Genomic DNA, 14070 nt, shown 5'->3' on the forward strand with positions numbered 1-14070 from the left:
GAGAGAATTTAACTTACTCCTGGCTAGGAGATGCGAGGAAAGTCCTTTCTACCAGCCTAGCTTAACTCGCAAAGATGTTCCTGTGTAGGGAGAATTGTGACTCCATTGGGTTCCTTTAGTCCAGTGTTTCTCAACCTTGGCAACTTGAAGATGTCCGGACTTCAACTCCCAGAATTCCCCAGCCAGCATTCGCTGGGAGTTGAAGTCCGGACATCTTCAAGTTGCCAAGGTTGAGAAACACTGCTTTAGTCATTGGTTTAAAGCCTTTGTACCTACCCAAACTCTTAATTTAAAACACACAGAGAGAAAAAGGGAAGCGAAAAGCCAGCTGCATGGACTTGTTCTCAAAGTTCCATGGATGACCAAGAAGTGATAAATTCTCATATTTAAATCGGGAGCGGGCAACTCTTGAGGAATCCAGAACTCGGATCATTTCTGACTGGGTAGGGATCAGGAGTGATTACCAGAGGTGAACCTCAAAGGGGGCTGATAGATAGTTCAGATGGTTGGATGAAGGAAACCAGTGTTGTGGCCTGCCAGTGGCCAGCACAGCTGGCAGCAGATTCGGACAGTGAGGAGGTTGGGGAAGAAGATGGGCCAGTCCTGGAGTCTGGGGAAGGCTCGAATGAGGGCTCTGTGTCGGAGGCAGAGAGGGAGCCAGGGCCGTCTGACAGTTATCAGCTGCCTTCGGAGTCAGACATCAGTGAGGCAGAAGAACAGCTGGAGCCTGTTCCCAGTGTGCGCATGCACAGAGGTGCCAGATGAAGGGAGCAGTTAAAGAACTGAGGTCAACCTGGGAGTAGGGCCACAGGTGGACGGTGAATGCCCCCCCCCCAGAGGGAATAAAAGAGGAGCGAAAGGGGAGTGGAGTTTGCAGGAGACCATTAGTTCGTTTCATTGGTTTGTGACTCTCCGAGACTCCTTGCCAAGTTCTGCAGAGATCGGCCTGGCAGCTCTCCAAGCCAGATAAGGTCTGTGACTGTAAATCCTCCCTTGAAAAACTTTGCTGGAGGTGAAGGAGCAGAATTCCCAGTAGATTAATAAAAGGGGATTTTGTCGGAACAAGGCCTTTGCTTCATGCTCTCGGGAAGCGTCAGTCACAATAGAGCCATTGCAGAGCTGTCCAGGTGAATGACCTTCGCCTTCTGCTTCCTCTCTGGCAGACCAAGGAGTTCATCCACTCCGAGCTTCTCGCCAACCTCTACTCCTGCGGCGACCAGAACACCCTCATGGAGGAGTCACCCGAGCAAGCCCAGCATCGCGACGAGATGCTGCGCATGTATCACGCCCTGAGAGAGGCCCTTAACATCATCGGGGACATCAACACTACCACCACCAGCACTCCGCTGCCACCGCCAGTGGACGACTCTTGGCTGCAGGTGCAGAACATACCGTCCGGACGCAGGTACCCGCGGCGCAGGGGGGAGGCTCCGCTGACCTTCCTGGCGCCTCTGCCCAGCCGGATAGGTGGTAGAAACAGTTAGGAAGCAGGCTGGGAGGTCTGTGTTGACCATGGTGTCCATAGGATCTGCGTGGAGGGCCAGAGCCAAGTGGGGGTGCAGAAGGTTTTTGGGGTGGTACCCCATCAAGGACAGCTGCTCTTCTACCCCAGAGAGTTAAAGTGGGTTGGGAAGAAGAGGTGAACTGGGCTGAACGTCCACATCAATGGTGGGTTGCAGGCGGTACGCCCCGGTAGGGGTGTACCAGAGACTGCCCGGAGCACTGGGTACCATTCCGGTACGATGCTCCGGAGGGCCCGCCTGCCTGCCCGAGCTCACCTGTCCTTTAAAGCCTTTGGCACTTCCATGCATGATGCATACAGCGCCTGCGCGATGCTCCGCCGAGTACTGGAGCATCGCAAAGACTTGCAGAAGCGTTGCTAGCAGCTACGATGCATGCACATGCAACGCACGTCCATGTGGCCAACGCCGGGCCCGTTCCAACCGGTACGGGATCCGGAACCCACCACTGGCCCACATTTATCTTCCCTGTGGAAACATCTTCCGTTTTTCCAGATTGACCAACTTAGGAGAAGACCATGTCGTCTCCCTACCATTCACCATTATGAATCCATCTGAGTGGGTCTTTTCTTCGCCATTTCACAAAATTGCTGGAAAAATTGTCACCATGTGTGAGGATTAGATAGGCAATCCTCGGCTTACAACCATTCGCTCGGTGACTGTTACAACAGCACTGGAAAAAAAAGGCACCCAGCCCCATTTTTTTACACTTAACGACTGTCGTAGCATCCACCGTGACCACGCGATTGAAATTCAGATGCTTGGCAACCGGCTCGTCTTTTTTAACGGGTTGTAGAGTCCCGGGTGTGTGTTTTTGTGTGTGTGTCACTCGATCCCCATTTTTATGTCCTTCTGACCAGCAAAGTCAACGGGGAAGCCAGATTTACTCAACAACCAGGTTTACCGATATATCGACTGCCGTGATTCACTTAGCAACTGTGGCAAGAAAGGGGGTGAAATGGCGTGAAACTCACTTAACAGCTGTCTTGCTTAGCAATGGAAATTTTCTCCTCTGTTAGGGTTGTAAATCCAGGAGACCCTTTATGTACACGCCACACCAAAACTCATATAGGGGGCGAACAGGACACAATTTGATTTCTTTGGGCAACCGATGGTGGCAAACAAAAAGGAAATCCAGGTAGTGTTATGGCCTGCCAGTGGCCAGCGGAGCTGGCAGCAGATTCGGACAGTGAGGAGGGTTGGGGAGGAGCATGGGCCAGTCCTGGAGTCCGGGGAAGGCTCAGATGAGGCCTCTGTGTTGGAAGCAGAGAGGGAGCCAGAGCCGTGTACCAGTTATCAGCTGCCTTCGGAGTCAGACATCAGTGAGACAGAAGAACAGCTGGAGCCTGTTCCCAGTGTGCGCATGCGCAGAGTTGCCAGATGAAGGGAACGGCTAAGGAACAAGGGCCGACTTAGGAGTAAAGCCACAGGTGGACAGTGAATGGCCCCTCCCATGGGGAATAAAAGAGGAGCAACTGGGGAGTGGAGTTTGCAGGAGACAATGAGTTCAATTCATTAGGGTGAAGTTCTGTTCCTGACTTCTTGCCAAGGAATTGCTGCTACAGCGTGGAGTTTGGAAGATATCGGCCTGGCAGCTCTCCAAGCCTGAGAAAGGCCTGTAGTTGTGAAATCTCTTGAAAGACTCTCGGCCGGGACTTGGCTGGAGAGGAATTCCCTTCAACCTAAATAAAAGGAGTTTTATCGGGACGAGGAGTGGGCTTCATGATCTGGGGAAGCCTAGGTCAGCACAGGTAGTCCTCGGCTTATGAACACAATTGAGCCCCAACTTTCTGTTGTTAAGTGAGATGTTTGTTTGGCTCCATGGTACGTGCTTTCTTGCCACCGTTCTTAAGTGAGTCACTGCAGCTGATCGGCAAGTAACCCGGTTGGTGAAGTGAATCTGGATTCTGTTGCAAAGCGAGGCATTTCTGAAGTGAGCTCTGCCCCCTTTTGCGACCTCTCTTGAAACAAGTTATTAAGCGAATCCCTGCAGTTGTTAAATTAGTAACCTGGTCGTTAAGTTAATTTAGCTTCCCCGCTGTCGGGAGGTCACCAAGGGGGAGGGAATTGTGTGACACCCCCCCCAAGAGGACGCTGCAACCGTCACAAATACGAACCAGCTGCCAAACGCCTCAATTTTGATCGCGGGATCACAGAGAAGCTGCAACAGTTGACAAATGGTCATAAGTCACATTTTCCGAACCGTGGTAAATCGAGGACGACCTCTTCCTGGAATCCGACCGCCTTCAATCTCTTTTGAATGCTGTTTTGGGCTCTCCGCTAAGGACCCCTCAAGCTGACTGCTCTCTCCCTTGGCAGGTCTCCCACCTCCAGCCCCACGCCGCAGAGAAGGGCTCCGGCAGTCCCACCCACTCGACCTGGATCGCGAGGACCAGCTCCTGGACCTCCGCCTGCTGGTGGTCCCAGCCTCGGTGGTGCTCCCCCTGTGCCTTCCAGGCCGGGGGCCTCTCCTGATCCTTTCGGGCCACCCCCGCAAGTCCCCTCGCGGCCCAACCGTGTGCCCCCGGGGGTCCCAAGGTAGGTGAGACCATGCAGTAAGCAGGGTAAAACTCAAGCCAGCTTTATTTTCATGGGTTTTAGAATCGGCGTCCTTTAACCAAATTGTTGTTAACCTTGTAACATGGGGCGCGGTGGCTCAGTGGCTAAGACGCTGAGCTTGTTGATCAGAGAGGTCGGCCGTTTGGCGGTTCGAATCCCTAGCTCTGTGAAACGGAGGGAGCTCCCGTGACTTGTCCCAGCTTCTGCCAACCTATTAGTTCGAAAGCACGTAAAAAATGCAAGTAGAAAAATAGGAGCCACCTTTGGTGGGAAGGGAACAGCGTTCTGTCCGCCTTCAGCATTGAGTCATGCCGGCCACATGACCATGGAGACGTCTTTGGACAGTGCTGGCTCTTCGGCTTTGAAACGGTGATGAGCACCGCCCCCTAGAGTCGGGAATGACTAGCACATACGTGCGAGGGGAACCTTTACCTTTTATCCCTCAAAACAACGGGGCCAATGCTTGCTATCCTGGGCACCTGTCGGATTATTTGACCTGTTACCAAACGTCAAAAAAAATCCTGAGGATTTTCCCATATGGCAAAACAAATCTGTCAGGTTATAAGCAAAAGAAGGCAGGATCTAAAGTGGGGAGATATCGTCTGGAACGCCTGCATTCCACCCTTTCTTCTTGGGGAGCGGGGTGGAGGGTGGGGAAATCTCACAAACTTCCACCTGGAAAAACACAAAAGCCAAAGACACACATACACACACACACACAGAGACACAAAACAAAGCCAAAGATGTTATTGTAACATGAAGTGTAGAAGGATCGTGTCCCGTAGAACAGGAATGGCCTCGTATTCCCGGGACGTGTTTCTTGGTGGGCAGAGCGCTGTTTGTAGATTGTGGGTCCAACGTCCATCCTGAATTAAAACAATCATCCAATTCCAGGGAATCAAGACACATTTAAGAGAAGTCGATCGTTCTGGATGCAGTGGAAAACGAGGCCTGTTTGCGGTGGGATTTCTTTGCCTTTATGTACAATCCAATCATTTTTTATTTATTTTTTTGGTTTGCTGTTCAGTTGAATTATACCGAAACAAAGCAGTTTTTTTTTTTTGTAAAGCAATATTGTGTATGTATTAAGTATGCATTTTGTTCTGCACCTTTGATATTTTGGTTGCAAAGGAAAAAAAAACTCGGAGAGGTAAGTGCAGAATTAAAGGTATCCTGGTTCTCGGGGAGGAAAATGCCATACCTCCTGCTTATTTCCCGAATTTAGGCATGGATTCTAAAAGAATTTTGTAAATGCTTCTGATGCGTACGTGATTTTAGGAATGAACAAAGGCGCTGCCTCAAAAATCCAATTTTTCTCCACTTACAAAGTTAGGGGTTATTTTAGGAGGCTTGTCTTTCCAAAAGCTGCTTCTTGATCACCTGCATGGAGACTAGAGGGAGTCCTCGCTTAGCGACCAGAGTTGGGACTGGCAACGAAGCAGCCACTAAGTTGCACCCCAACTGATCTTGCCACCTTATTTCAGTTTCCTTTGCTTCGTAAATGCGAGGATTGATGTGGCAAAGGGTTGCTTGTTCACCACCGTGGTAACCGTAAACGGTGGCTAAGCGAGGATGTCGCTAAACGAGGACCAGCTGTGCTTTCAGCTTTTAAATGTAACACTCCTGCCGGCTTTGCAGAGGTAGAAAAACCTGGGCACGTTTTGCAAAACTCTTTTTCCCCCCAAGTTTTCTACTAAATATATCTATACAGTATATATTTCTAGTAAGGGACACTGTGGCTCAGTGGCTAAGACGCTGAACTTGTTGATCAAAAGGTCGGCAAGTTTGGCGGTTCGAATCCTTAGAGCCGCGTAATGGAGGGAGCTCCCGTGACTTGTCCCAGCATCTGCCAACCAAGCAGTTCGAAAGCACGTCAAAAATGCAAGTAGAAAAACAGGAACCACCTTTGGTGGGAAGGGAACAGCGTTCTGTGCGTCTCCGGCATTGAGTCATGCCGGCCACATGACCACGGAGACGTTTTTGGACAGCGCTGGCTCTTCGGCTTTGAAATGGAGATGAACACCGCCCCCTAGAGTTGGGAACGAGTAGCACATAACACTAGATTGCCAAAAGTATTCGCTCACCCTTCCAAATAATCAGAACCAGGTGTTCCGATCCCTTCCATGGCCACAGGTGTATAAAATCAAGTCCCTAGGCATGCAGACTGTTGTTACAAACATTTGGGAAAGAATGGGTGGCTCTTAGGAGCTCAGTGAATCCCAGCATGGAACTGTGATAGGATGCCACCTGTGCAACAAATCCAGTCGTGAAATTCCCTCGCTCCTAAATATCCCACAGTCAACTGTCAGCTGTATTAGAAGAACGTGGAAGGGTTTGGGAACGACAGCAACCCAGCCACGAAGTGCTAAGCCACGTAAATTCCTCACCAATGCGCTTCTGGAAGAATGGTCAGAAATCCCCATAAACCCACTCCCGAACCCTGTGGACAGCCTTCCCAGAAGAGCTGAAGCTGTTATAGCTGCAAAGGGTGGACCGACGTCACATTGAACTCTATGGATTAGGAATGGGAGGTCACTTACAGTAAGTTCATAGGCGAGTAAAGGCAGGGGAGCGAATACTTTTGGCAGTAGAGTGTACGTGCGAGAGGAACCTATATTTCCAGCACGGGACGGCATGAATCTAACGGATGGCTCTGTCCATCGCTACTCACATCTTTAGGCACCTGAGTGAGGCTTGGCCTGATGCCCTGAAGCACAGGAGGGAATGAGTTAGGAACAGGATGCTGGTTTTATGCCCAACAAGCCACCTGGTGTTGTGCCAATGGTTGTTTCAACCCACAGCATTCCCACTTAGTGCCTTGATTGTTTTCCAGATGCCTAGGAGACTGTCTTCTGTTCCTTTCTTCTTTTGATCAGCTTGCTTCATCCGTTCTCTCTGGTTGTCTACGTGTCCTGCTACTTCTACGCAAGCTTCGTTTTGATTGTTCCTCCATCTCATCTCATTTTCTGGTTCCTTTTTTCCCTTTCTTGTGGATGATCCTTTGCTTCCATTTGGGCTGAATTTCAGTGTCCATCGTTCTCCAGGGTCTGTTGTTCCCATCCTCTTCCTCCATTTGTCTGTTTTCCATTCCTTCATTCGGATTATATATTCTATATACAGGCAGGAAACTCCAGAGGGGCTGAAATCAACTGGTCTCCCTCCCTTCGGGCTCCTAGACCTTCTGCCCCATTCCATAGCCCCCACCGCCCACCATGAAAGTTTGGGTCACGTGTTAGAAGTGGCCGTTAGCTTGGTCCACATCTCTCCGAGTCCTGCCACGTACCACGAAAGAGGTGTAGGGATTATTCGGTGGCTGCTGCTCCTGGTTTGGGTTCTGCAGATGTTTCTGGAACCTACATTCCAGCTGTTGTGGAACAAGAATTCTCAGGTCCCTTCCCATATTTGCTAGGATTTGGGTTTGGCCAGTCTAGACAAAAGAAGGACTAGGAGGGACATGATAACAGTCTTCCAGTATTTGAGGTGCTGCCACAAAGAAGCATCGGAGGGCGGGACAGGAAACAACGGATGGAAACTAATCAAGGAGAGAAGCAACCTGAAATGAAGGAGAAACTTCCTAACAGGGAGGACAATTAACCAGTTGAACTGCTTGCTTCCAGAAGTTGTGGGTGCTCCATCACTGGAGGTTTTAAAGAAGAGACTGGAGGGTCACTTGTCTGAAATGGGATAGGATCTCCTGCTTGAGCAGGAGGCTGGACTAGAAGACCTCCAAGGTCCCTTCCAGCTCTTCTCTTCCTTTCTCTTCTCTTCTCTTACCCTACCCTACCCTACCATACCCTACCCTACCCTGTTCTATTCTATTCTTTCTATTCTTCTATTCCACTTTCTATATTCTATTCTTCCATTCCACTTTCTATATTCTATTCTATTCCACTTTCTATTCTATTCCACTTTCTCTATTCTATTCTATTCTATTCTTCTATTCCACTTTCTATATTCTATTCTTCCATTCCACTTTCTATATTCTATTCTATTCTTCCATTCCACTTTCTATATTCTATTCTATTCCATTCTATTCTTCCATTCCATTTTCTATGTTCTATTCTATTCCATTCTATTCTTCCATTCCACTTTCTATATTCTATTCTATTCCACTTTCTATTCTATTCCACTTTCTCTATTCTATTCTATTCTTCTATTCCACTTTCTATATTCTATTCTTCCATTCCACTTTCTATATTCTATTCTATTCTTCCATTCCACTTTCTATATTCTATTCTATTCCATTCTATTCTTCCATTCCATTTTCTATATTCTATTCTATTCTATTCCATTCTATTCTTCCATTCCACTTTCTATATTCTATTCTATTCCATTCTATTCTTCCATTCCACTTTCTATATTCTATTCTATTCTATTCCATTCTATTCTTCCATTCCACTTTCTATATTCTATTCATTCCACTTTCTATTCTATTCCACTTTCTCTATTCTATTCTATTCTTCTATTCCACTTTCTCTATTCTATTCTATTCTTCTATTCCACTTTCTATATTCTATTCTTCCATTCCACTTTCTATATTCTATTCTATTCCATTCTATTCTATTCTTCCATTCCATTTTCTATATTCTATTCTATTCTATTCTTCCATTCCTCTTTCTATATTCTATTCTATTCCATTCTATTCTATTCTTCCATTCCACTTTCTATATTCTATTCTATTCCATTCTATTCTTCCATTCCACTTTCTATATTCTATTCTATTTTATTCTATTCTTCTATTCCACTTTCTATATTCTATTCTATTCCATTCTATTCTTCCATTCCACTTTCTATATTCTATTCTATTCTATTCCATTCTATTCTTCCATTCCACTTTCTATATTCTATTCTATTCCACTTTCTATTCTATTCCACTTTCTCTATTCTATTCTATTCTAATTTCAAATCAAGGTAGAACACTTCCAGATACTCTCGAAACGATTGACTCCCCAACTTCTAAGCAGTTGTAAGATCTCATCCACCTTGCAGCAAAGCATCAGATCACTTACGGCTGACCTAGAGTTTTAATAAAGTTATGGGCAGCAGGAATTTGTCTGATATAAAGAAAGACAGTCCCGGGACAGCCAAATAGTTATATTCTACTTGCCTAGCTGGTTTCTCCACCATCCCCACAATGTTTTTCAGTAAGTCCACAGTTTTGTTACAGCAGAATTTATTGTACACTGTCCCAGCATCATGTATGGCGAGATGGACGGCTACATAAATGTGATAAAACACAAATAAATAACCATCTCCCATGGTGATTAGAGAGGAACACCTGAAGATGTTTGATAAGACAAGGCTGCTCTTGTAGGACTACCCCAACAGACCTCCAAGGTCCCTTCCAGCTCTGTTATGATCCTGGGTTGTTGAGTCTTTGTTGATATCCAAATGGTCAAATCACTCCTTGTAAGGTATGTAGGACAGTCTTCAAGGGATAACTGTACTGCAGCCAGTCGCCAAGAGATTGGGTCTCCCTTAAACATTTCACCAAGGTAGGACATTCCGTAGAGAAGTAGAGTTGAGGTCCATGAATGTTGACATGGAGCTTTCCTCAGGTGGAAGTCCTTCAATAGAGATTGTGGTCTACTCTCTCTCTCACAAGGAATCCTCAAAAACAAAGTCACCTCTAAGATTGAGCTCCCAGATCAAGAAGGCGCAGAATCTCTCTCTCTCTCTCCCTCTTCCATGCCCAGTTTTAATTCCTAGGAACTGTCCCTTCGCCAACACCATAACCCAACACCTGAGATGGCACCCCAAAGCTCCTTAGGCCATCTCTTGTATATAGAATAAGTTGGTTCACCCTTGCCAGATGGCCTTGTCCTCTTGCCAGGAGTCCACCATCTTCATCTTCTCATCAAGTTTGTCCTTCTTTCTCTCCCCTCGCTTCTTTTTTCCTTCCCGTCAAGAGGGGGGAAAAAACGGCGGCCGGAGTGGGATTGAGAAGAAGCACATCAAACTTTTGGCAGTGCGTGTTTGTGTGTGAATCTGTCTGTATCCAGAAGGGTTCTTCTACCTTCCCGTTTTTGGAATGCTTGGGATGAGTTCCTCACATGCCCCCAGGGTAGACTCCCTCCATCTACCGAAGACCCTCAAACTGCATGGGGTTATGTGGGCTGTCACCCCAATGCCAAGCAGACACCAAGTTGGAGGGCGGGTACAGCAAGAGACGTCACCTTGACTGTGGTGAGGCCTTTCGTTGAGCAGTGTTGTGGTTTGCGGTGTGTACATTTAGCCCACTTCAAGCCTCTGCGGATCACCTTGTCTTGGCCTGGGGGGATGCCCTGTGGAAGTGGTCCCAGGGAGTGGGAGTCCACATGGCTGCGTGGAATCCATTGTCTCTTTCCGTGTCCACTGCACACTGGTTCATAGCTACATCTTCTGACTGCCCACTCTGCTTGTCTTCTCTGTGTGCTGGGGGCGAGCATGGGACGCACCTCCCGTCTTCTTCTCACCCGCCTCTGCGTGGGGGGGGTTACACGAGCCCGTGCGTTTTGCTCCAAGCTGTCCTCCCTTCTGCCTCAGTGTCTCAACTGCCCTGTTGCTCTCATGTTGTCTTTTCAGAATCACTATCACTGATCCTTGAGGACTGGCTGAGACCGGTATGTTCTTTGCTCTGTATTCACCCCGGCTTCCGCTGATGCACGAGTCGGTGTGGTTAACCTTTCTGTCTCCTCGTCCCATTTCCTCTCCATCTGGTGTCCTCCCGCCCCTCGCCCATCTGCCACTCGCCTCCCCTAGACCAGTGTGGGGATCTGTAAGGAGGGGGGGGGGATACCCCCTTGTTTTCTCCGTCCAGTCTGCAAACCTCTTGGCTGTTGGGAGGGCCGGGAAAATCTTCAGTAGCAAAGACTTTGTGGGTAGGAAGGAGACAAAAAGAAAAACAGTAGCATACTTATTACCCTGTTCCCCTGAAAATTAAGACCTCCCTAGATAATAAGCCCAATCAAGCTTTTGAGCACATGCACTAAAATAAGCCCTCCCCCCAAAATAAGCCCTCCTTGAAAATCTTGCAACACAGCAACAGCCATGAGGTGATCACGCTCGCCACCTCCTGCACCGCAAAAATAATAAGACCTCCCCAAAAATAAGGCCAAGCACTTCTTTCGGGGGTCAAAAGAAAATAAGACTCTTGTCTTATTTTTTGGGAAACACAGTAGATCCCACAAAATTGAGCAGTAGGAAAGAGAAGAGACAGAGGGAAGTCTTCTCCATTGTCCATTCCTGTAAACACGGGGGAACGCCCAGTTTTGATCCATCCCAGTGGTGGGTTGCAGGCGGTACGCCCCAGTATGGGCATACCGGAGCCTGCCCAGAGCACTGGGTACCATTCCAGTATGGTGCTTTGGAGGGCCCACCCTCCCGGCCAAGCTCCTTACCTGTCCTTTAAGCCTTTGGTGCTTCCGTGCATGGCGCCTGCGCGACGCTCCGCCGAGCATCCGGAGGCATCGCAGGCATGTACGACGCATGTGGGTGACACCGGACCTGTACCAAGATCCGGAACCCACCATTGATCTGTCGCTTGTTGTCTCAGACTGCAGTATTGCTTTCTGGGGTCCCAAACACAAAACTAACCCAGGTCCCTACCACTTTGATCCAGAGGTGGGCTGCACTTACCTTAACGACCGATTCGCAAACAAAAAAAAGGCTAAATAGGACAGCACAGCGCAGGGGTGGGTGAGCAGGCCCACACGCAGGTCGCAACTATCGGTTCACCTGAACCGATGTAAACCGGCTGCAGCCCACCACTGCTTTGATTCCTGGTATGTGCTGTGTTTATTTAAAGTCTTCCCCAGCATTTGTCTCCTAATGTGACCCGGTTCCCGTAGAGTAGCAATGTTGGGTTGTGCATGTTTTAGTGACATTTATCGAAGAGTGTTCCTTAGGAGGTGGCACCCTAGGGCAGGTTGACTCTCAACTCCTATTTTTAAGGAGGATGGAGACCATCATCTCACCGTTTGAAGGCCACTTTTGAAGCAGAACTTTAGAACCATAATGTCCTCTGCTTCCTTGTGTATCTTCTCATCACCAAAACCCTGAAGCTGGTCATGTCTTCAGGGTCAAGGCTATGCCTGTCTGTGGTGTGGCAACATAGCGTAGAACAAGAAGGTGGCCAGTTGAACCCTACCAACTTAAGGTAGAGGGTTGGCAGGTCGCAATGTGACACTTCCCTAAAAGAAGGGCCTGGCATCTGTTCTAAGAGCTCAATGCTGGGTTAGTTTTTCCAAGTCAGGGGCTGCCCAGGTGTATATCCCATCACCCCCATTCATCACAGAAGACACAGACAAGGCCTCCAACGATAGTTTTTCTTCTGACATCTCCTATACCCAATTTCATTTCCTCCACTGTAGAGCCTGCCCCAACTATGCATCTATTCTCCTTTTTCTGCAAATCCTTCTGAATCAGTGGTGGATTGCAGGCGGTATGCCCCTGTACGGGCATAATGGAGCCAGCCCGGAGCACCGGATACCGTTCCAGTACGGTACTCCGGAAGGCCCACCCGCTTGCCCTGAGCTCCTTACCGGTCTTTTAAGTCTTCTGCACTTCTGCGCACGGAGCATACAGTGCCTGCGCGATGCTCCGCTGAGCAGCTGGAGCATTGAGGAGGCACTAAGATGCATGCGTGCTGCGTACTGGTTGCAACGGGATCTGGAAACCACCACTGTTCTGAATGTTCTAGGCTTCCCCAGCAACACCAAGCCGAGTCCTCGTCCCGATAAGCTCCTTTTATTTAATTTACAGTGAATTCCTCTCCAGCAAAGTCCCGGCCAATAGTCTTTCAAGACAGTTCACAATCAGGCTTGGAGAGTGGCCAGGCTGATATCTTTCAGATGCCTCAATACTTGGCAAGAATGCAGGAATGAACTGATTGCTTCCTGCAAACTCCACTCCCCTTTCACTCCTCTTTTATTCCTATGGGAGGGGCCATTAATCCTCCACCTGTGGCTTTACTCCCAAGTCGACCCTTGTTCCTTAGCTATTCCCTTTATCTGGCAACTCTGTGCGTGCACACACTGGGAACAGGCTCCAGCTGTTCTTCTGCCTCACTGATGTCTGACTCTGAAGGCAGCTGATAGCCGGCATACGGCCCTGGCCCCCTCTCTGCCTCCGACACAGAGCCTTCATCCGAGCCTTCCCCAGACTCCAGGACTGGCCCATCTTCCTCCCCAGCCTCCCCACTGTCCGACTCTGCTGCCAGCTCCAATGGCTGCTGGCGGGCCCCAATACCAGACACCGCATCCTACAACCCTCAAAGTTTCAGGCATTTAGTCCACTTAATTTGAGGGAAAAGAACAACAGATGGTTGGGAAAACCCCTGAATAGACTTCATAAATGTTTGTGAAATTAAGGTAGGACAGTTGCAAGATTCCAATCTCTAGGAACTGTTCTCTTGTTTGTAATGCGGTTTGTTGATGCTGGTTATCACAAATTTGCTGCAGCTTTTTCCCTGTCAAAAAGTCCCAACCCTCAACACCGCAGTTAGGAAACAAGAGAATTATTCCAGGTGATTTGTGCAATTTCAGCTCCTAGCATGCCCTGTTATCTGTTTGATTAGCTGGGAGCTTCTAAAGAGCCATAGTCCGTCAACATCTGGAAGGATGTTAGCTCCATCTTTTCTACAAAACTGGAGGTCCAAAACATTGAAAAAATGAACATGGACAGCCAGCCAACTGTTGTAGAGCACTGGCAGCCAAGAAGGTCAACATTTATGATCAGCGTAAATGTTGCACATCAAGATTATTCGTCTATTTCTGCTTAGAGTTGCATGAACATGTTCTTCCAATGGATATTTTCAGAGTGCCAACTTCCTGCCCTCGAGGTGTGTGTGTGTGTGTGTGTGTGTGTGTGTGTGTACATGTCTATGTGCTAAAAGAAAAAAAAGGGATTATCCCCCTGCCCCTGCCCCTATAAGCACGAGTCCTTAACACACATTTAATTTTAAAAGTTCCCCAACAGGAACATGGGATAATGAATACTCTGATCTAAACTA

General features: G+C 48.2%; 1 protein-coding gene across 16 annotated transcripts in view; it reads left to right on the forward strand.

Moving 5' to 3' along the window:
• Positions 1 to 14070, forward strand: part of DNM1 (dynamin 1) — a 110676-nt gene that overhangs the window by 92837 nt on the left and 3769 nt on the right. For 4 of the 16 annotated variants that reach the window (XM_087704592.1, XM_087704594.1, XM_087704591.1 and 1 more), the window contains 2 exons: positions 1164 to 1405; positions 3840 to 4058. In XM_087704592.1, coding sequence (XP_087560718.1) covers positions 1164 to 1405; positions 3840 to 4058 — 461 coding nt within the window. Of the gene's footprint in view, positions 1 to 1163; positions 1406 to 3839; positions 4059 to 4973; positions 5040 to 10643; positions 10682 to 14070 lie in introns of all 16 variants that reach the window. The other 12 variants (XM_087704599.1, XM_087704596.1, XM_087704595.1 and 9 more) reach the window with 7 other exon arrangements.

This window comes from Thamnophis sirtalis, unplaced genomic scaffold (assembly GCF_051295495.1).
Source record: "Thamnophis sirtalis isolate CommonGarterSnake01/CBP01778 unplaced genomic scaffold, rThaSir2_p1.2 scaffold_2, whole genome shotgun sequence".
Taxonomy (NCBI): Eukaryota; Metazoa; Chordata; class Lepidosauria; order Squamata; family Natricidae; genus Thamnophis; species Thamnophis sirtalis.